Source organism: Dipodomys ordii, unplaced genomic scaffold (assembly GCF_000151885.1).
Source record: "Dipodomys ordii isolate 6190 unplaced genomic scaffold, Dord_2.0 Scaffold21, whole genome shotgun sequence".
Lineage (NCBI taxonomy): Eukaryota > Metazoa > Chordata > Mammalia > Rodentia > Heteromyidae > Dipodomys > Dipodomys ordii.
The window spans coordinates 3342692-3365958 of NW_012267237.1; the positions used below are offsets into that span (position 1 = coordinate 3342692).

A 23267-nucleotide genomic window follows, 5' to 3' on the forward strand; every position below is an offset into this window, starting at 1 on the left:
CTATTTTGAACACCTGGGAGATCGTTTTGCACTTAACAAGGAGTCATAAATGAGGAGAGTGCCCAGAACAGCTCACATTTGGGCTCTGTATTCCCACTGCAGCTGCCAAAGGAGCCATAAACTCTGTTTTTATTTGCAGAGATTATCTAGCTGAAGCAGGGGAGTTTGGACTATTCCCTGTGCGGGCCATCACTGGGTAATAAAATAAAGAGTGATGGATTGTGGAACAATAAGCCAAAAGAGAAGCTCACATATGCTGCAGCACAGTCCTATTTCTAGTTTCAGTACACAAGCGTGTGCGGAGGACTTGGCACACGGAACTTGAAATGTTTAAACATGTAAGGACTCTGTCAAGTAAGTCTGTCATGTGAGGAAGCAAGTCAATATCCAGTCCATAAAAAAGCCAATTATACAGCCTTTTCTATACCACTCAGTGTCATGATTCTCAATTTATAACATAATAATATAACATAATCTGATGTTTGCCAATTAGAACTTTTTTAGATCATTTGCCAATAATGCTTCCTACCCCTGTCTCCATCACGTCTTCTTTCCCCTGTCCACTGTCTTGGCCTTTGGGAAATAACCTGTGGACTTAATGAAGCCCTCTCACCCCCCACCCCCATGCTTTGAAGTTTCCTGCTATCCACCCTTCCATGAGGGGGAAATACAAAACCTAGGCCCACGTGAGATATCTTCTCTCGGAGGCAGCCCTGCAGCTCATGAACAATTTCACGATGCTCGTGCTCATGGATTTGAAATAGACGTGTATCTTAAGTCCAAGCATAGCGGAGACCAAGGTGCAGAGCTTAAGATGACAATCATTTTTCTCTGCGCTTTGAGTCTAACGTGCTTTCTAGAACACTAAAAAGTTTACATTTGTTAAAATGAGTGTAAGTATTCCTTGCATTGACTGAAAACTTATAATCCAACAGAGAAAAAGTCCTCAAGCCTCCCTTCCATGAATGTGTGTCTCATGGATGTCTGCAGTAGCTGAGAACCGGCATATCCAGCTCTGGTCACACCAAGGACAGCATGTGCTATGATGGCCATGTACCTTCGTGTGACAGGGAGCATGGCTTTGTGACCATTTGGTCACAGATGTGACTCCAATCCCAAGTGTAAAACATTGAGAACCATTCGCTAATCTCACAGGTTGCAACTTGAATGTGAAACATCTTAAAAGCCTATGTCTTAACAATTGCATTATTGGGTGGTAGCCCAACATCCACAAGTTAACTATCTATATTGCAATGTGCACAGAACATGGAATTAATACACTGCAATAAAATCAGAAGGGAACAAGTGTTCTATCCAACATCACGGACAAGCGTGTCAAATACCTTCTGACCTTGTATTACATTGTATGGTTCTTGGATCAAACCTCTTCTCTGGTGACTATTCCCAGTTCAGATTTCACCTTTTTCTCACATACTCTAAAATTGACTCAATTTGGAAAATTCCTAGAGGTTATTTTTGTTTGATCTCGATTTCAACTTCAGCCCGGTCAAAAGTGTGGCTGCTCCATTCTAGGTGGTGCACATGGGGTGAATTCATAGAGTCCTTGCTGCAACCGTGAACTTGTTCTTGTATTCAGCAAAACAGGGATGGAGACAGAGTTGTGTCTGAGGAATCTGCTCCACTGCCATTGTGTTTAGTTGGATCCTGGTTGGAGACTTTCTTTTGTGATGGGTTAAAAGTCTAAACCTAAATCCCGAGTCTGAATTCACCTTTACTTCCACATTCTTTGCACCCTTGTGTTCACATGGATAGGTCTCAAAGTCCATCTGTACACGCCTTGCTCAGAAGGGCGGCCTCTGACGCACAGCTTCTGTGGTTTCTATCACAGGTATCTTCAGGCTTTGACTTGAATCCAGACTGGTGGCTCATCTGGGCCTCGTGACTACCCAGAGAAGACTGAGAACCAGCCGTACCAAAGGCAGTTTTCCCCTTGCCTTTCCCTTCAACCTGCCCATCCATTTCTCCAACTCCCAAATCAGTTTGATTAAAGAAAAATCTTTACCGTAATTTTTGAAATCTGTCTGCCCCAGTACTAATGTCTCATCAGTTGGAAAAGGCCCAGCTCCCATGCTTCGTGGTCGTGGAGTAACTGTAGTTTCTCCTGCATTACTGTATGAAGGACCATGGCCACTGAAGCAGGGGTCAGTGGTACAATGTGAGTAGCTCCAGACTGGAACATGCGTGGTTTATAAGTAGAGGCACCACTGAATATATGTGTGTGTATGTGTGTGTGGATATATATATATATATATATATATATATACACACAATATATATATATATACTTACATACATATATACACATACATATATATGTATGCGTGTGCTCGTATGGCATATTTATTTATTTATTTTAATTTATTTATTTGCTGGTCCTGTGACTCAAACTCTGGGCTTGGGTGCTGTCTCTGAGCTCCTTTTTGTTCAGGGTCAGCACTCCACCACTTGAGCAGCAGAGCCACTTCTGGCTTTTTCTGTGATGAGTTTCTTGCCCTGGCTGGTTTCAAACTGTAATCTTCAAATCTCAGTCTCCTGAGTTTCTAGGATTATAGGCATGAGCCACCACCAGCTGGATACATTTTTCTTTTTTTTTCTGCTAATTTTATTACATAGTTACTACTACCTTTAATTGTGTTGATGTTATGAGAAGAGTTTTGATACAAAATGAATCAAGTATAGTCTCTAAACTTCCAAAAGTTCATCAATATTTTATTTCTAGAGGAAAGATAATGTCTACGTAGTAAGTTTTGCATTGAAGCTTGTGGTGGGACAGCCTACCAGAGAACATTTTGAATATGCTTTGCCACCTTGTTGGAAGTTCACACAGTTTGAGTCTATCGTCCTGGAAATAGAATCTGCCATAGCTTTCGTAAGCCCCTCGGGAGTCTGATGTGTCTGAGAGCATATGTAGTCATATGTATACCTGAGCCTAGAATTTACAAATGGTCAAATTTGGTATCCGTAGTAACCGTGGTGTAAAGTAACTGCCTAGAAGTTTACATGTGCAACACAATTCCTATAAAATGCCAGGTTCAGCTCTGAGCTGCTCTGTGTTTGGGGGTCCACGGTCTCAGTCTCTCCCCATGAACATAACAGGCAGTAGTCATGTTTGGCATTGCTTTTCATAGTCACCAATACGTCACCAGAAAACAGGTGCTCATCTGTGTCACGGGCTGAGATGACAACATGGGACAGAGGCGATCAGCAAGATCAGATGATGACATGGGGCAGAGACAGTGCCAGAGGGGATCAGCAAATCAAGCTTAGCAAGATCTACAGAAAAGTGAGATGCCCATCCCAGACCTGGCGCTTAAGAGGGAGATGCAGACACCACAGTGGTGTCCAGGGACAGAGTTCACAGAGCAATCAGCTGACAGGTGAGCCAGGCGGCAGCACCGTGAGCTGTGGGTCTCAGCTGGACGGAGCAGATGCCTGCAGGGAAGTATGTGTGATTCCAGCCCTATCCTGTAGGTGGCGGTGACGGCACCGGAACCCATGGCCTCTGATGGGAAGCACCTGCCTTGCAGCGTCCTCCAGAGCCAGCCTTGTCCATCGGCCGGCGGCCACCGGGACGTCACAGGCCACGGCCAGCCTTGTCCAGTGGCCGGTGGCCGCCGGGACATCACAGGCCACGGCTGTTCTCTCGCTCATTTCCCAACCCACAGCAAGGGCTGTGGCCTCTCTCTTCTTGTAGGCTGCATGCATGACCTTCCTCTCTGCCCCTTGGTCTTTACCTTTTTCTCTTCTCATTATCTTTGAGGCATTTCAAGCATGCAGGCTGAATGTGGAAAGTTGCCCAGTAAAATGATTGTAGATTTGTCTATACAAACATAAAGTAACTGGGTCTGAGGACAAGGGCATATGCACAGAATTGCAAACACAGACACACACACAGACACACACACAGACACACACACACACACACACACACAAGAAAGGTCTCCCCACCAAAGAAAGGCAGAGTCATCTTTGCCTTGGGGCCCAGCACGTGATCTCTCCATTTGCCACAGGCCCAGGTCTCACATTTGCTCACCACTAACATCCTCATGGCAACAAGCAAGTTCCTACGGTGCCATCCAACGTGAAAGATAAGGAAGACTGGGGAGAGTGGGTCTGGGCAGGAAGATGGAGTCGTGGGAGGGGTGGAGGGGCGGGCCAGCAGGGAACAGGCTCTGGGAAGCGGAGCCAGGGCCCGCTGTGGGGCATGCTCTTCTCAGGGGCGTCACTGGGGGTCCATGAAAGATGAAACTTGGTTACACTGGCTGCGTTTGGCCAGATAAAGCTCAACAACTGAAAGGGATTTGTTTGCGTGATGCTCGAAGCCAGGCTCATTGGACATCTCGGGACCCAGAGCGTGCTGTCCGCTCGTTCCCGCTGCCAGTCAGCCGACGCTGACTCTGCTCATGCTGGCTCCTCTTCTCCCAGACTGCTCTGTTTCCCCTTCTTGGTCCTTGGGTGCTGCAGATGTGGCTCAGGGTCTCTGTGGTAGGAACTGAGGGTTTGTGAGAAACCAAGTCTTGGCTATATTTTGGTGATGTGAATAATGCCCTAACGAACAAGATACAGTTTACGGGAGATTGTCCAGGTGTCAAGGGTCAAATGGTAGGCCTTGAGTGCATAGATCGGTAATTGGAAAGTGTCCAGAAACTGAGTGCAGTGCTGAGCAAATCGTGGAAACCAAGAACCCTGGGTTTGTTGGGGTTTAGGACAGTAGGGTTTCTTGTGACAGGAACATCAGTCCTGTCGTCTTGAAGGGTTGTGAAGGCCGGTGTGTTTGCCAGGTGTAAAAGGAGGGAAGAGAATCAGATCCAAGATCCCCTGGGGAAGGAGGAGTGTTTTGGCTTATTTAGCTTCTTTGCCTTTGGCTGGATCTGATTTTCAAAATATCATGCACAGTCATGCAACAGGCTGACTGTGGTTTGGAGCAGATATGGCCGGAAAGTGATGAATCTGTCTTGGTTTGCTTTGTGTGTGATTCTGAAGATACAAGGGGGTGCAAAGCAGCGTTTGGCCTCCGTGAAAGCTGCAACTGTCTAGTGTTTCTGAAACATCTCTTAGGAGACCTAGATTGGGTAGCCTCTTACCATGCTATTGAAAAGATAAAGGAGGAGAGTTACAGTAAAACTATATTGGAGTCCAAATGCCTGTCTCTCCTACCATTTCTCCCCGAGTCTGTACACAGCCAGCTCCCTTGCACAGGCTGCCAGTGAGCACCTAGCTGAGCGAGGGGCCACAGTACAGAACTAGCCTCGAGGAGAAGCCTTTCTCAGTTTACTTTCTTTCTTTATATTGCCTATAGAAAGAGATCGTAGACAGATGGTGGATAGATAGAGACCCATACAATAAAAACCTGTGCTGCGAGTAATCAATACAGTGTAGTAGACCCGTGAATGCTGCGAGTAATCAATACAGTGTAGTAGACCCATGCTTCGGAGCAGCCCATCTGTCTCGGCAGTAGCATGCAGGCCTCCTTCCCTTTCCTGCCCTGTCTCAGCATTGGAACGCCAGTCCCTTCCACCTACCCAGTGACTGGTGAGCTTCCCACGGACAATGATTTACAGCTCTGCCTGTGAACGGTGGCCTGGGAGGGCGCTGGGGTCCCTGACCCCTGAGAAAACCTGGTTAATGATCTGCGCTCTGGCATCCTGATGTTGACTGTGTACTAGACATTTTCTGCATTTCAGGCAAGTGCTCTTGGTTCAGAAACATTTAGCTAAGAAGGAAATACGCATCTTCCATGATTTGCCCCTACTGTTTTAAGTAACCTGGCAAGGATGCCCCGAGCGGATGTGATAACTTAACGAAGCGTAGTTTCCACTGTCCCTTGCTCACCAAGGGTTACAAAGTACCATGCTTATCAGTTACTACATTTAAGAAAATTAGAAGTCATTTGAATATAAGATGCAACACGGGTTATCAATGTAGCCAGACGCCGGTGGCTCACGCCTGTAATCCTAGCTGTTCAAGAGGCTGAAATCTGAGCATCATGGTTCAAAGCCAGACCAGGGCCAGAAAGTCTGTGAGACTCCCATCTCTCATAAACCACCAGAAAACCGGAAGTGGCACTGTGGCTCAAGTGGTAGAGTGCTCACCTTGAGCTGAAGAGCTGAGGGACAGCACCCAGGCCCAGAGTTCAAGCCCCATGACCAACAACAACAACAAAAAATAATTATCAACTTCTCTCCACCGGGTCGTTGAAGATACTTGAGCCTTGGAAGCAGAGCATGGTTTTAAATCCCAACAGTCTTCACAGAATACACAGGTGGTAGACCAGGAGCCTGTAATAGTGCAGAATGTCAAGTCAGCAAAGATGCATTTGGGATATGTGTGGTATTGGGTGCACCCTCATCAGAGCTGCAGAGGGACCCCAAAATTCCATTACCCCAAATCACCATAGGACAATCAGCGATCACCCGGTGAAGACTGATATTTTTTGTCCTTTGCTTTATTAATTTGGTAATTAGCCAATTTTTACTATGCATCATATGTTTTAAATACATTATTGTTAAGTCTGAAAAATTCAGGTGACTAGCTATCCTCATATCTATCTATTAGATGACAAAACAGCACAGAGAAGCTGCCAAATTCTTCCAAAGCCACACAGCTAATAGGTCTCACAGCTGCATGGCTTGTCAATTCTGGGGCTTCTGACTCCCCACATCGATTCCAAGAGATGATGGGTCACACCTCTTCTGGCTCGGAAGGAAATGAAGGGTGGCTGGGAAAGCAAAGGATCGCTTGCCTATCACAAAATGTTTTAAGGAAGGCGGGATGTCTTCGTTTTTAGTTTAACACTTCGCCAGCCACCTTCAGCGATGTGGAACATGGGCTTGGGTCGTGCACAGGGCACTGCCTGGTGGTGGCTTATGGTCCACTTCAGAGAACTGACAACGGCTTTATCCAGTGTGAAATTCCAGACTTGGCCATTCCTAGGTGAAACCACCAACCTCAAAGGAGCACTTCCTCCTTTAGTCAATAATATTCTGGAATACCAATTCAGTCCTACATGGAAGCTGGCTGCCTCCTCCTCCTCCTCAGCTTCCTCCTCCTCCTCCTCCTTGATGCAGGGCTTGAATTCCAAGCATTTCTCCCTTTCAGTGCTGAGTGATGTCTGGTCCCCAGGAGGTCTACCCCCCACAGCGCTGATGGCTTCACTGATAGTTGACCAAGTTTTCCTCTGCCTTCCCTCCCTGGACAGCAGGAATGCTGTGGCCAGTGCTTAATCTCTGCATGTCTAATCAACCTCTCCCCCACCCCCCTCTACCACGCCTCACCTCAGCCTTTCCTAGATGGCAAGACCTCAGGAATACTTGGCTTGCCTGCCCCACCCTCCAGTGTGCTCAGAATCCCTCAGAACGGCCCAGACCCACACGGTGCTTCGTGTGGTGAGCCCTGAGACAAGACTTCCCCACCCCCAGCATCCCAGTGAGAATCAGACATAGGCTCTGGAAACAACAAGCAGAGCAGACACTTGCTTGTCTGTCACATCTTCCTCTGTGTAACAATTCATCAAAAAAATGTCAAAAAGTGTAAAAATAATAATATAGGTAATTATATTAGAGAGCTGTAAGTGACATAAAATTATCCAACATTTAGTAACAGTTTCAAACTTCAGTAAATTCATTCTGCTATTATATAATCCAACAAAGACATCCCTCATCTCCTCCTCAGCTTCTTTCATTGGTGTTTTGTAATTTTCACTGGGAAACACTGTATAAACACATGTCTACTATTTTGTAGCTATTTTAGTGATACTTTTTTCTTGAATTATCAGAGAATTCACCCTTGTTGCATGACAATGCTATTTTGTATTCTGCAGCCTTGATAACATCTGTATTGCTTTTGGTTGAATCTTTGGGGTTTTCTGTATATAAGATCAGGTCAAATGCAAATATGACCATTTGAGTTATTTTCCAATATCTGGTAAGAGAGGGTAGCCTTGTCTAATTCTAGATCTTAGAGAGAAAGCTTTGGCTTTTCCTTGTTGAGTGTGGGGTTGGCTGGGAGCTTGCCATGTATGGCCTTTATTATGTTAAAGTATATTCCTTCTACAGTAAGTTGTTCAGTGTTTTATCATAAAAGGATGTTAATTTTCATCAGATACCTTTTGTGCAGCTATTGAGATACCTAAGTGATGTTTGTGTTTCATTCTGTTGATGTTTGTTGTTTCATGCTTACTGATTTGTGTGATTGAACCATCTTTGTATATCTGATGATTAATCTTTTTTTTTTGAGGGGGGGTCTGGTGGTGGGGCCTGACTCTGGGCCTAGACGCTGTCCCTCAGCTCTTCAGCTCAAGGCTAGCACTCTACCACTTGAGCCACAGCACCAATTCCGGCTTTTTTTCCTGCTTATGTGGTGCTGAGGAATCGAACCCAGGGCCTCAGGCATGCAAGACAAGTGCTCTACCACTGAGCCACCTTCCCAGCCCTGATTAATCTTTTTATGTGTGTGCCATATTTTTCAAATGTAGACAAAAATAATTAGAAGAATTATTTGGCAAGGATTTTCAGGATTTAAATCCCAGAACTGAATGGTATGATGTCAATGTTGATGAATGGGTTGGATAGCTCTAAAGCTAGCTGGCCTCCTGGCAGGACCTCAGTTTCCACCTTTGCCTATTCGTCCTCTTCCCACTAACAATTGCATTATCAGGCTTTAAGCGTTTATCATTCTAAAAAGTAAAAAGGTTGTCACTCAAATTTGTATCTTTGAGGAATTGTGTGTGTGTCTGTGTGTGTCTGTGTGTGCACATGTGTGCACGCATGCACATGCCAGTCCTGGTGCTTGAACTCAAACCCTGAGTTTGTGTTCAAAACCTGAGTTTCGTGTTCAAAGCCACCAGTCTACCAATTGAGCCACAGCTTCACTTCTGGCTTTTTAGTGGTTAACAGGAGCTAAGAGTTTCACTGACTTCTACCTGGGCTGGCTTCGAACTGTGATCCCCAGATCTCAGCCTCCTGAGCCACTCGTGCCCAGTGTCCTTAAGGAATTTTAAAAGGTCTGTTTTCATCCTGCTTTTCCATACAGGCATTTGATTTTCTCTTTGCCGATTTATCACCAAATGATCCAATACTATGTTGATAATGGTGGTGATAGGGGACAGCCTTAGTTTATTTCAGATCTCAGAGAGAAAGCTTTTGACTTTTCTCCATGCAGTATAAATGATTTATAAAATACGAATGTTTTAGTGTTTTATAAAAGCACTTATTTCCCCTATCCCCCAATGCTTTACTTAGAAAGTTCCCTCTGATGCTCTAAGTCCTTTAATGGTTTCTTCTAGAATAATTTTTATTAAGTTTACTTTTCTGGAAAGTACCACATTCTCTGAATGTTTTTGTATTCATTTCAATAGAAATTTGCAAAATGAGCCATTAGGATACTAATTTTCTCTCTCTGGCACTTTCTACCAAAACCAGCATCTAAGTTTGTGCACGTTTCCTTGAATCACCCACAGTTTCGGGTTGAAACGGAGCTGTGTGCAGGGTATTGCCAGCTGGCGTCCGAGTCAATGCTCTGCTCTGCAGTGTTGTCCACAGGGACACAGGAGAGAGGGCAGAAGCTCTGCATAGGAACCTTCCTGTGTCTCAGCCAGGTGTGTGAGTCCTTCCTGCACATGCTCAGGCTGGCCTGAGCAGCATGTGTATGAGATGGGAGCGGAGGACTGGCCGGGTCTCAGCTGGAGTGTGACTGTGTCTTTTGTTTCCTCTGACTCTTTGCTTTTCCAGTCAGGCATGATAAGGACAGATGAAGCCGACTATCTCCTGAAGCCACTTCCTGCGAGTCTTGCAGGGACACACAGTGGTTGTCCTCCGGCCGGCCCCTGCTCTCCCTCCCACGTGCTGTACAAGAGATCCACAGAGCCCCGGGCTCCCCGGGCTCCCCAGGCCAACGAGATCCTGATGGTCGCCAGGAAGAGAGAGGTGGCAAGCCAAAGCCTCCGTGACGACAGGCCCCCACAAAAGCAGCACTTCTGCGGAAGACGCAAGAAATGTATGTAAGGGCGATTCCTTTGTCTGCTTAGCGATTTGTGTCTTTGTGTGACCAAGGAAAACTTTAATTTTCTTGAAAACATGTCTGCCTGTCACTACTGCTCTCAAGCAGTGATTCAGAGAAGCATTATCTGACGGTTTCCCGTAGACAGCTCCTCACAGAAGATGACTATACAGTGCACTGTTCCTTGGGCAGATTAAATGACACATGTCTCAGAAAGATAGAGTCTACCAGATATTGTCAAAGGAATTCTGGTATTTTTACTGAGTAATTCTATATTTTTGAGGTTTTAGAGTTATAAAAAACCCCATATAGTTTTCCTGCTGAGGTAATTTATCTATATACATATTTATATGCTTCAATCCACCACATCAAGACATCAAAAGGCCAGACGATGCAGGGTATACTTTACCTGACATTTGTCACCCAGATTTGTAGAAATCTTGTTCTTTGTCATGAGCAGGAGGGGCTCGGTCATTTCCATTTTATGTGGAAACTCTTCACCTTCAGTAACCACAGCTTTCTGGAATCTTCTCACCTTCCTACACCCTCACATGGGCCCTTGGAATGTGGGCTTCCCCACACCCATCCTCAAAGGCTGCGGCCTCTTGACTCACCTCCCGAGGCGGACCTGAAGCTATGGCCGCTGTAAACCTTGGCCAATGAAAGGGATGGATGAGAGTTACTTGGCACCTCAGCAGATAAGGACTCTCAGATCCTCAGTGCCCGCAGGGAATCAGAACCCAGGTCATCCTGTAAATAAAACAGAGGCCCTGTGCCACATTCAGATGAATACAGAAAACTCAGTCCCACTTGCTCGGACCTTCTTGGTGGTGCTGGTCCCCCTTGGAGAAGTTTGTTCTCAGAACACTCCTTTCTATCAGACACTCCGGCAAAAAGTGTGTCCTCAGTGCTCACTGAAGTAGCGGTCTGTGGAAAAGCTCCACAGAGACAGGTAGATTTGTTAAAGTTGGTTGACTGAGTCCCAGGCTGATGAAGGCTTCTTCTGCCCCTCAGCTGATGGTGGCACAGGCTGGTACTGACATGCTTTTGTGCTCTGAGCCCCATCCTGACGGTGAGCATCTGCTCTGGAGGGCTTGTGAGAGCCCTGGGTAGTGACAGCGAGAGCTCCTGTCCCCTGTGCCATCACTAGGGCCTGGTGCTGTCCTTCCTTCTTCCGTGTCCTGTCCTCAGCTTGCTCACATTTCTCCATCTGCAGAAAGGAAGTCCAGGGACGCTCAGATCACTCCACCCAGACTTCAGAACCCTTGCCCATGTTTTTAAGGAGGGAGAAAGAGCAGGCTACATCTGTTCTCTCTGCCTGCATGACGCCCCCCCCCCAAGGGGCTGGTGGACTCTCCGTGATGGACACAAAAACAGGCTTGTGGCAGTGAGGATTTTGCGTTTATGGAGAAATTGCCTGAATGTGGATCAAGAGAGCAGATAGCTAGTGCCATTGTGATTCTCCCAGAGGTTCACCCAAGTCAAAGGTGCAAGTTGGGTATTCCTTAGGTGACATACTTCCTACCTGAACTGCTTTATATTTGAATTGTCACCAGTTCTGATAGTTTTCAAGAATTCTATTGAGTAGGAATTTAAATTTTTTTTAATATGAACCTAGTGCGATATATTGGGAACAGGATTCAATGTTAAACTCAAAATCATATACTTCCTACAGACATTACAGGCACTGCCCAAAGGCAGTTTTATATAATGTTGTCAGGGTACTTGTGTTTCAACTAGGGTTTCTTGTAAGAGAGAAAGCGTGGAATTTTTCACTCAGGACTTCAAGTCAGCGCTCAAAGTGATTGGATTCTGGATAGGTTTGGAATTTAGATTTTTGGATTAGAGATACCCCAGCTGTATGAGAAATAAAATACCCTGGCTGTGACTGTCAGTCAGACAAATAGCATCTGCTCAGTGTGATTCATAGGTGATTGGCAGTGTGGGGTTGTGTAGGATTTGCTTTCCCACGCAACAACTCTAAATCATTTTCTCTGGTATCCACTAAGTCTGGTTGCTTTAATGTGATATAAATGGGTTTAAATACAAAAAAAAATCTTACAAAGGAATTACCTCACAAGGGCAGAATGTGCTGTTTTCTAGGTAAGTATGCATGGTACTTTCTGAGAAATGAAATCCTCACTGAGTGTATATGCTGTAAGAAGTTTGTAACACACTGGAAACAATATTGGCAAACCAGCTTTGTGTCCATGCATGGCATCAACTTGAAAAAGAATCACCAAAAGTCTTTAGAAGGGAAAAATGCAAGACAGCACCTTTCCATTTAACTTTTAATCATATTGCTTTGTCGCTATTCTATTGAAGAACCCTGTTCCATAAATCCTGTGTTTGTATATTTGGATATTGTATTTCCAGTTATTAGGACTTACCACGGAAGAGTTTCCTATCTTGTTCTAAATCACAACAAAATAATATTACAGAAAATTGCAGCAATGGTGACCCTGATAACTGCATTATACAACTGTATTTAATGTTTTACATGACAAACTTTTTTAAAAAACATTTTATTGCAAAGGTGATATACAGAGGGGTTACAGTTACACATTTATGGTAATAAGTACATTTCTTTTTTAACTGTATTACCCACTCCCTCATTTCCAAACTTTTTAATTATCTATCTTTGTATCTAATTATCTATCAGCTATGTATTTATCTGGTATAAATCATCTATCTGTACATCTATCTGTGTAGCTGTCCACGTGTCCGTGTATCTATTTACTGCCCTCTATCTTTACATTCATTGTCTATCTGTATCTGTATTTATAAGTATAGATGTAGATACGCAGAGGTATCTGTCTACAGAGAGAGAGATGCAGATAGATCGTCACTGCGCAGCCCACGCTGGCATGTGTCATGGTCCTGTTGCTTCTGCTGTCCTGGAGCTGGGTTTCAGATTGCAGGCACGCGCCACCACCTTGGTTTTGGAGTGATGATATTTTCTTTAATTCGTCCCCTCACAGACATGCCCCAGCCTCCCTCAGAAGACCTGTTCATCTTACCTGACGAGTACCAGCCGGGCCTGAGGCACAAGCGCTCTCCCCTCAAGTCCCCTCAAAAGGACGAGCTGAATGTGGAGACGCTGGTGGTGGTGGACAACAGGATGATGCGGAACCACGGCCATGGGAACATCACCACCTACGTCCTCACCGTGCTCAACATGGTAGGCGGGCCCCGCACCCCACACGCACGCCAGGCTGCGCCACGCCTGCACTCCATCCCGGTGCACCTGTGTCCCTCATGGAAGAAACGTTTCCTGTCTCAACTCTTAGTTTTACTGTGGTCCAATCCAAAGATGTACTCAGAACTTTAGAATAACAAAGGGGGGAAATAATGGGTCTCTGCAATCTGTCCTGTCGGGTGTTTTGAGTTCATGGATAGTGTGTGTGCTAGAACCCTCTAGGAGAAGGTTGAGATGGAGTGCGGTACGTCTGCTCCTTTGTCAGTGTAAGTGATGGGGAGGACCACACAGACACGTCCACCCCTCCCCTCGAGGAGTGCTAAGGCGCAGGTGATCAGTGCTGAAATTGAAAAATATCCTCCCGGATGAAGGCTGTCTTTGGCTGCAGCTGTGGTAATTATTGGGGAGCTGAGAGGACAGATGAGACCCCACTGCCTGGGGCTGCAGTCCAGAGCCCTGCAGATCAAACCCAGCGTCGTCCTAGTAAGAGAGAGACGTACGAGTCAGAGTAGAGGAATGACCGTATTTGTTCGAACGGTCTAAGTTCCACCTCCGTAGGCATGGTGCCCCAGATGTGTCTTTTCCTGAAGCTGCTATATGCCAAAATTGCTTTTGATGGACTGAACCCCAGGGTCCCGGGGGAGTGGGGACGTGGAGCGGCCCTGGGGTGAGGCTTTTGCGCCTCAGGTCTGCGGCTATGCCCGCCTTGACTCTGGGGTTTTGTCCTGTCTCTATTTCTGGGCCAAATGTCGCATTGGTGGCAGTCGCAGTGTCTCAGGTCCTCACCCTGCTCACTCTGGCCAACAGTCCCATGGCTGCACCCGCCCGACCTCTCGATCTCGCTTTCCTTGTGTTTTCTTCCTGTGGCATTCTCTCTTCTTTCTTTCTTGTGTTCACATGGTCTTATTCTAGACTGTCCTCTTGTGCTTGTGGGAATCCTTGCCAGGAGAGCTTGAGCATGCTCCCTAGGTGCATATCACCATTATGAGTTAAAGAATGCTCCCAGTCTGGCCTGGTTACTCAGCCCTAAAATCCCAGCACTTCAGAAACAGGAACAGGAGGATCATGAGTTCAAGGCCAGACTAAGTTAAATAGAGAAACCCTGCTTGGATAAATAGATACATGATAGGTAGGTAAGTGGATGGATGGATGGATGGATGGGTGGATGGATGGATGGATGGATGGATGGATGGATGGATGGATGGATGGGTGGGTGGATAGATAGATGACCCCATCTCCTTCAACTCCCACTAGGACACTGAATAATCAGGTTCTGTAATCAATTGTCTCATTAGTGTTTGATGTCAAGGGAATCCTTCCCACACTTACTTCAGACTTCAGCTTTTACTTCCAAGTAGCCAAAATAAGGCTTCAACAATTGGGAGTCAGGTCTTTGTGACTGCCTGGATATATAAGACAATTAACACCGCTGTCACTGCAAATCGAGGGCTTGGAGTCTTGGTATGACTCTGGCTACCACAGGGCTGATCTGTCTGGAGCTGATGCTGCTTTTCTGTCTGTTTCAGGTGTCCGCCTTGTTCAAGGATGGGACCATAGGAGGAAACATCAACATAGCCATTGTAGGGCTCATTCTTCTAGAAGACGAACAGGTATTCCATTTTTGGAATCAGTTGGTCTTGTTTGTTCCCAGGAAGAATATGTGCAAAGTAATTCTTTCGGCTTTATATGCTCCCTGTGTGTATTTAGATCATTATTGTGTTTTCTCCTTCCTGTAGAGTAGGAAGTGTTCAATATTCTGTACTTAGAAGAAGCTTCTTTCCATCTCTTTCACGTGTGTTTTTTCTTGTCATTCTTTGTGCATGGATAGTAAGGAATACACTTTACCCGCTAGGGGGAAAAATAGAACAGCCACTTTAGCCCGTGGGTTGTGTGGCCCTGCCTTGCTTCTCTCGGCTGCCTCTGACTCCAGAGTTGGACGCAATAGCACTCTCTCCCTTCAGTGCTGGATTTGCATTCTAGCAGCCATCCTGGGAGGCTAAGCAGAGCTCTCTTCCTGCTTTCTAACTGCAGATTAGAGCTTGCAGGTGACATCCCACACCTGGGCCTACACAGGTGCGGCTCGGTTCACAGCGAGCACTGGGCAGCGTTCTTAGTCATACAAGGGTCTGGTTTCTGTTCTCCTTAAGCTGCTCACTGACTCTTCAGGAGAGTGGGTACCGGACCCAAGTTAGGCAACCCGTGTTCTCTCGCCTGTGATGATGCCTTCAGAATTCGCTATGGGTCCCGGTTTCCTTGCTCATCAGGCACGAATTCTTTCAGAGGCACCTGGTCGTGACTCCCGAGATGTAGAGGCTGCCCCTCTTTGCTGTGCAGGGTGGGGTGCAGGCAGCAGGGTGCACACTGGGCTGAATCCAGCCTGACTGGTCAGGGAGGATTCGGCCCCAGCCCCATTGTCTTTTGTGTGTCTGTGAGGTCGGAGCTGCAGGGAGCAGCTGACCGCACAGGGCTTCTCAGGTGACAGGTTAATTATTCCTTGTATTAAAACGTTTTCACCTGGGAATTCATCCAAGCAGCAAAGAACCAGCGAGGTTATCGTTTGATCATACACCTGTGTTAACTTTAATTAATGCAGTTGCTCTGGAAATGGCCTGCTGAGGGGCATCGGCATGTGCCTGGTTAGAGCATTTGACTGTGGGAAAACAAAATCACAATTTAAAGAGAAAATACATTTCAGGACTGAAAGACACAGCAGTGAATTTTTTTGACAAGATGCTATGCTGAAATTGAGGTGTTTAACTTAATGATCTCTGGCCACACTCTGGAAACTATAATGGACTTATAAAAGGGAATTTTTGCTACCCTCCAACTTCTCCATTCCCATGAGTTCACATGGTCTTCACTCTGATGGTTCACTCTTCGCTCAGTGAATACCCTCAGTCTTGTTCCTCTTCGTTGGAGTTCCTCTTCCAGAAATGCAGCATTACAAATCCACCTATTGCTTCACAGGAACACGCTGCAGCTACAAGAAAGTTGCTAATGCTGCATTAAGAAATATTAGAAGAGGGATCACTTGGGCCCTTGCTCAGTTTGGTTCTCATGTGAACGGATCACTGGCTAGGTGTGTTATGTGTGTGCATGCACAAAGCCACACAGACATTGCTTTGTCACTTTGTATCCTTGAGTAAGGTCTGTTGCACGCTACCGAATGCCAATAATTCATGTGTTTATCTTCTACTTCATGAGTCATTAAGTATGCACTCACAATAGTAGTCGGATACATTCTGATTGACTCTGTACAGAAAAGTTCACAAACTAAATTGAGCCCAGACAGGTTTATTTATTTCCCTTATTTTTAAAAATTATCCTTAAGTAATTGTACAAAGAGGCTTCCATTCAACCTGTCAGCTTTTGAGTAGCTGCATCTTGATCAGTGCCAGCCATTTCATCATCCCCCAGCCCTCCCAAGCCCGCCCGCCCTCTCCACCTACCTAGTTCCATTTTCACGTATGCATGTTTATTATCATAAGCACAGGTTTATGTACCACACCCACCTTTGAATTTTACTCCCTGAAACCCATGTATTAGTTTATGCACCTGTCTAGGTACAGATGCACCTATGTACTTGAAATCAAAGTTTATGAGGCACAACCTTACAACATGTTTTCTCTCCATGTTCTTTGGGCTTTGCCTTTCCCATACAGCCAGGACTGGTGATAAGTCACCATGCAGACCGCACTTTAAGTAGTTTCTGCCAGTGGCAATCTGGACTCATGGGAAAAGATGGAACTCGCCACGATCACGCCATCTTACTGACCGGTTTGGATATATGTTCATGGAAGAATGAGCCCTGTGACACGTTGGGTAAGGTTCTCTAGTGGTGTAGTGTGATGGATGGTGCATAGGGTTTGCAGGTGTGTGCATGGGGCACGTGTGCATGTGCGTGCATGCAAGTGTGCATGTGTGTGTGCTTGGAGAGTGGCATGAGAGTATAGTATACTGAGTATTTTGTTCTGTTCCATATCCCTAACCAGTAGTTTCTACTAAGTACATTTGTAAGAAATAGTCTCGCTTTCTACACAAACTTTATCTAAATATAAAAGTATGCTTTTATTCATGGGGAATATTTATGGAGCCAGGCACTGGTGGCTCAAGTCTGTGGTCTTAGCTACTTACAAGGCAGGATTGATAGTTCCTATCTCCAATTAACCACCAGAAAACCAGAAGTGGTGCTGTGGTTCAAAGTGGAAGTGTGCTAGCCTTGAGAAAAAGGGTACAGGGACAGTGCCCCAGCCCTGAGTTCAAGCCCCATGACAGACAAAAAAAAAAAAAAAGAATAGCTATGGAACAAAAAGTTCCTCATAGAGTCAAGATTTTCTTTCTCATTGGCAATAGGAAATATTTCCATTCATTTCTCCTACCATTTGTCAGATGCCACACAAAAATGTGACACAAATACTCCATTTACAGATATTGGTAGATATACTGCAATAATATTATATTCCTGCTGGGCGCTGGTGGCTCATGCCTGTAATCCTAGCTACTCAGGAGGCTGAGATCTGAGGATCCCGGTTCAAAGCCAGCCTGGGCAGGAAAGTCTGTGAGACTCTTATCTCCAATAAACCCCTCAAAAACCGGAAGTGGCGCTGTGGCTCAAGCAGTAGAGCGCTTGCCTTTAGCTGAAGAGCACAGGGACAGCACCCAAGCCCAGAGTTCAAGCCCTACGACTGACCAAAAAAAAAAAAAAATATATATATATATATATATATATATATATATATATATATATATTACCCTTTTCTCTGTAACTTTCTCAGTATTCATCATGAAGCCATATTTTGGTGTTTCAGGGCAGCACTTCGATATTCTTCCAAATGGCTATTGTAATAACCATTGTGCTTCTCATTGGGACCCCGAAGGACACTCTATTTTTTTCTGCAAATTATCTGAGAGGAAGACGTCTTATTACAAACACTTTTAGATAATACCTAATCTCATAGAGGTTGGTTCTGTTTTTCAGGACCGAGATTGCATAGCGGCCTCATTCCTGTCCTTAAAGAGGACTGGGGACTAGATCAGACTTCTGCTGGCCTCAGGAGACTGGGATTTAAGGGTAGTTCTCAGGGGACTAGATCAGGCCTCCGCTGGCCTCAGGAGACTGGGATTTAAGGGTAGTTCTCGGGACTTTAACTGATCACAGTGGCACCTGTGCCTACACTGCTCAAATAAAATGGCTCTTGCTTCGCACCTGACTTCCTTCTGGAATGTGGAAGGGTGTGTGTGGTGGACCAGACCTCAAAATCCCTGCACCCCAAATTCCAGACACCCCAGGGAGACAAGTCATGTGCTCTCCTATCCCATTTCTGAGGCTGTGGGCATGCCAGCGCTGCTCACATCTGGTCTCTCCAGACTCCATGTGCCTTTATGCATGGCTGGCTTTGCTCTGTACCCTTTCAGCACAGTAAATCATATCTGTGAACATGACAAATCCTCATCATGACAAGTGTGAATTGAGACAGTCTTGGGGAGCTCTCCACCCACCCATTCTCTACAGACTCTTCCTCTGGGGCAGGAGAGGACATGATCATAGAAGGAAGATGTTACCCATCATGTTCAGTGCGTGTCCTGTTGGGTCAGGACCCTCGCCCAGAATCATGAATCCCCTTCCTACATGGGTCCCCCTCCCACACCATCTGGTGCATCCTACCACGGCATAGCTCATATTTTGTTTTTATTTTCCAGGACAGAAAATAAGCTTGCTATGATTTATGTTGTTATATTGTTCTATATTCTTTTAATGTTAATGTCGCACAGGATTTGCACCTATCAGTGGGATGTGTAGTAAATACCGCAGCTGTACCATTAACGAAGACACGGGGCTGGGACTGGCCTTCACCATCGCCCACGAATCTGGCCATAAGTAAGTCCATCCCCAGGTGGGGGCGGGGCAGGTGGAGCCTGGGGCTCTTGTCTTTTGGACATATTCCAAAGCCATCCCAGGGTGCAAACTTACCCTTCCCTCCCTCCCAAGGTTCCCTCCCATTGCTCTTCACATCTAGGGCGGGGAATGGTTCTTTCTGTTTCTGCTCCTCTGTCATGTGACTGACCTGTTGATCATTCTCGTTCTCCAAATGGTTGAGGACAGACAGTAGCCAGCCATCGGGTATGAGTGGTTATGGGAATTGAGTTTATGTCCACGTGCGTGTCTGTGTGTGTGTGTGTGTGTGTGTGTGTGTGTGTCCATGTGTGTGTGATTTATAGAGGAACTGCTCTTGACAGGTAGGAGAGCATAGTTAGAGAACGTGTATACTGACTGAAGATGGCCTCATAGGGCTTTTCCATCTTCTGCCTCTGATTTCATCGTGGCTGATCATCAAAGGAGGCAGCATCAAGCTGAGCCTCCAGCCCAGAGGCTCAGCTGGAGGGGCAAGTGCTAGGCCCCAGCCTGCCCGCTCCACTGGAACGCCCCATCCCCCAGGAACCCAGGTCCCAGCAAGGAGGCGAAGTCACTGGCATCCTCTCCGTATAAGACAACGTCTGCATTCATACTTGTCATTAGATAAGAGCTCATAGGCCAGTGGATCCCTGTACCACCTTGCCTGGAGTCATTGAATATTAAAATAAACACGAAGGTCTTGCTGCTGCCCCAGCAGGCCTGGCCTCTCTGCAGGAGTCCAGATGACCACAAAGGCCAGCAGTCGTGATGAAAGTGATTTCCGGTCTGTTGGTCCTGGACTTGAAATCCAATTCTTTCTGTCTCTGTTTTACTCTCAATACAGTTTAGCTGGCAATAGGAATTTAAAATTCCTTTAAATGATTTGTTTTGAAAAACCAGTTTCACCGTCCTTCATGGGAAAAGGGATAGTGGTCACAGACTGAAGTCACCTTGTCCGTTTCCAGGTATTACTCTCCATGTGTGTATGTGTGTGTGTGTGTGTGTGTGTACAAACACATGCATGCACCGCGAGTCTGTGTGCATGCAGATGTGTGCCTGCGTGAGCCTTTACTCTGAAGTCTCGTGGAGGCCCAGGAGGCTTGGGCCTCCCGGTAATGGACTGTGAACCCAGTACTGATCCTTGTAGATAATGATTGACTACTTCATTGCTCAGAAAATTGTACATACACTTTACAAGGCTTTCAACTAAATCAAAATTGTATTCTTAATAGTGTGCTACATTTAAACTTCAAAAACTTTCATTATTGTAATGACACGAAGCTCTTGGTGTCCTCTGAACCATACCTGAATTTAATTAAACAATCAAGTCAAGAACTGTTTAAGGCACCAAATGCCCCTGTCAGCATTTGATAAGCCATTGAGATATGGCTGTCATGCTAACCTTTGCAGGCAGGAAACACAACCAAAGACAAACTCCAGATAGCCCAAACTAGCTTTGCATTTATTCAGAAGCCAGTTACTAATATTGCCTTTCCTCATTCACACTGGGCTTATTGTAAAAGAATTTCCTCCAAACAAGGGGGAAGTACTTTCATTTGAAAGTAGGAATGTATATGACGTTAATCCAGGAGCTGCCTGTCCCGACAGTGAGTGCCCTTTGTTAGCAGATTTGACCTCTAGATAGTACAGGGTCCTTCCTGAACCCCATGTGTAGAGGGTGCTGTGCAAGAGACAGAGAGCTGAGGCGCTGAGGAGACCACGTGCACGTGGTCGCCCGGGTCACACGGGAGCACAGGGGGCGTCTGCACGCTCCACCGGGTTCCCGGAGGAGCACCAGTGACCACAGCTGTACTTGTTTGTTACAAACTACTTTTAGAAAAGTTTCTGGAACTCAAACTCGGAGAAGCCTACACCTAGCCCGAGCCCTTAGGCTGCTTTTCCTGAGCGACGGGCCACGTGCACTGCCAGTGTATGAGAATGAGCAGCCGGAGCAATGAGCAGCAAGCAAAGTAAAATTTTCGAGTTCTGATTCTTAGGAATGAAAAAGTCCTTTAAGCTCCCATCTGTTAGGACTTTTATTATGAAAATCACTAGAGATCCTGCTTCAAAGGCAGATTGTTACTCCTGGCCCCGACGGAGGAGCATCTGCCACACCGGGAAGTACAGACTCCTGACCTTCAACTCAAGGACATTTCAGTTCCTTCAACTACATTTAACTATTTTCATTTTAAACATCTTGTATTTTATTCTGGGTAATCTGGCTGAAAAGCAGAAGACAGTGTCAAGGACAGGGCTGGGATGGGTGTTGGAATGGTGATCGGGCTGGAGCTAGAATTCAGGTGTGTATTCTCCACAATGCACAGGCACAGGCAGGCTGCGACTGCACCAGTCATCCAAGGAAATCCCCATACACAGAATGCATTTGCTAGATGTAGGATTTGAAGAATTGGCACAGATACACCAAGGACTGAGATGCACACACTCTGTGTGTGTGTGTGTGTGTGTGTGTGTGTGTGTGTGTGTGTACCACTTCCAGGGCTTGAACTCAGGGCCTGGACTTTTGTGCTCAAGGCTGATGCCCTTCCACTTGAGCTGTAGCTCTGCTTCCAGTTGGAAATAAGAGCCTCACAGACCTTCCTGCCAGGCTGGCTTTGAGCCAGGATCCTCAGATATGAGTAAGTAGGATTATAGGGTGAGCCACCAGTGTTCCACTGAGCTGCACCTTTGGGAGACTGTCATTGGGTGAGAAGTCAATGGAAAGTTCTGATCTGCTCTGGGAAGCCAGGCCTTGCGCTAGGCAGAGCCCTGGGGCTCAGACAGCAGACACAGCCCAGCACTCCTGTGCCCGACAGCCAGCAGGGAGCATCACGTACCGGCTATCACCTGGGTTCCTCATCTGTCCAGCCACAGGGCACAGCCAGCACTACGTGCAGGTGCGAAGGTTATCATTTCAGAACAGCAGTCTCTGTCCGAACATCTGCCTGTGCTTCAGCTATTCCTGACTTACCCTTACAACCCTTATCTTCCCCTGAGTTGGTTGACTTATTCACTTTCTGCCTGCCAGGGGCTCTGTAGGGTTTTATAAAAAGATCCATGCTCTTCAGACAGGGTCAGATAAAGCAGGTGGAGCATTGTAAGACACTGCCCAGGGACTAGGGAGGTTTTCAAAGAAGCAGGTGGACACCTCAACCTGCGAGGTGACAGCTCCACTCCACTCACGTGGATTTCCAGATGACGTGGGATGCTGACCCAGTGTTTGCAGTCCCCCAGCGCAGGCTTTGCTCTGTCCTCAGTCTGGATACTTCCGCCAGGGGGAGCAGGCACTCAGGGACCTTGACTATGAGAGCAAGCTCTCTGGACCTCTGTCCGGGCTGCTTCTGTCACTGTCCTCCAGGGATCCTGGGCTCACACCATCAGATCTCCATATGTATCTATTTTCCTTCCTCTCAAGAGTGTTTGTTTCCGTGTTGAAAAGTATTAGAGCTTGCTTCCGGCCAGCCCTTCCCCTACACCAGCCACACACAAGCACACCCATGTGTGAATGAGTTCTGCTTGCTGGCTGATGTGATCATGATCATATTTCCATCAAGGAAAGAGATACTCTGAATTTTCCTTTATGAACTTACACAGCCAAGTTGTGTTATTTTTTGTACAGTTTCTTGAGAGGCTTTTATTATTCATCTCCCTTTTTTCATGAGGACGCTGAGGCTGAGTAGCTTGAACAGTTCAGCCAAGATCAAACAGCTCTTGAGTGGCACAGCCATCTCCGCAGCCCCTGCTGTCTCCTGCCAACTTCTCCTGGCGGCCCCCTGACTCCCGCCTTACCCGTGACTCCATCTTAGCATCCATCTGAGGTGGCCGTTTAGCCATGGCTCCCAGGAAGCCTGCCGCAGGCTCTGGGCATCTCTTCCTACCTGAGGTCACCAACATTACCCCAGGTATCCAGGTGATATCGGTCCATTGCTCCTTGAAAGGGAATCTAATTTCCTTCACCACAGAGAACATCCTGAAATAATCCATGTGTATTCTAAAACCGCTTGCCAGTTCCTGACTTGGTATGTTACTAGTGATGAGTTAAAAAAATGTTCTCTGGGGGCGGGGAAGGTGGCTCAGTGGTAGAGCACTTGCCTTGCATGCCTGAGGCCCTGGGTTCGATTCCTCAGCACCACATAAGCAAAAAAGAAAAAAGCCGGAAGT

General features: G+C 46.3%; 1 protein-coding gene across 1 annotated transcript in view; it reads left to right on the forward strand.

Moving 5' to 3' along the window:
• Positions 1–23267, forward strand: part of Adamts16 (ADAM metallopeptidase with thrombospondin type 1 motif, 16) — a 99799-nt gene that overhangs the window by 16957 nt on the left and 59575 nt on the right. The window contains exons 4-8 of the mRNA XM_013013835.1: positions 9750–10014; positions 12999–13198; positions 14743–14826; positions 16879–17038; positions 18989–19094. Of these exons, the coding sequence (XP_012869289.1) occupies positions 9750–10014; positions 12999–13198; positions 14743–14826; positions 16879–17038; positions 18989–19094 (815 nt within the window). The remainder of the gene's footprint in view (positions 1–9749; positions 10015–12998; positions 13199–14742; positions 14827–16878; positions 17039–18988; positions 19095–23267) is intronic.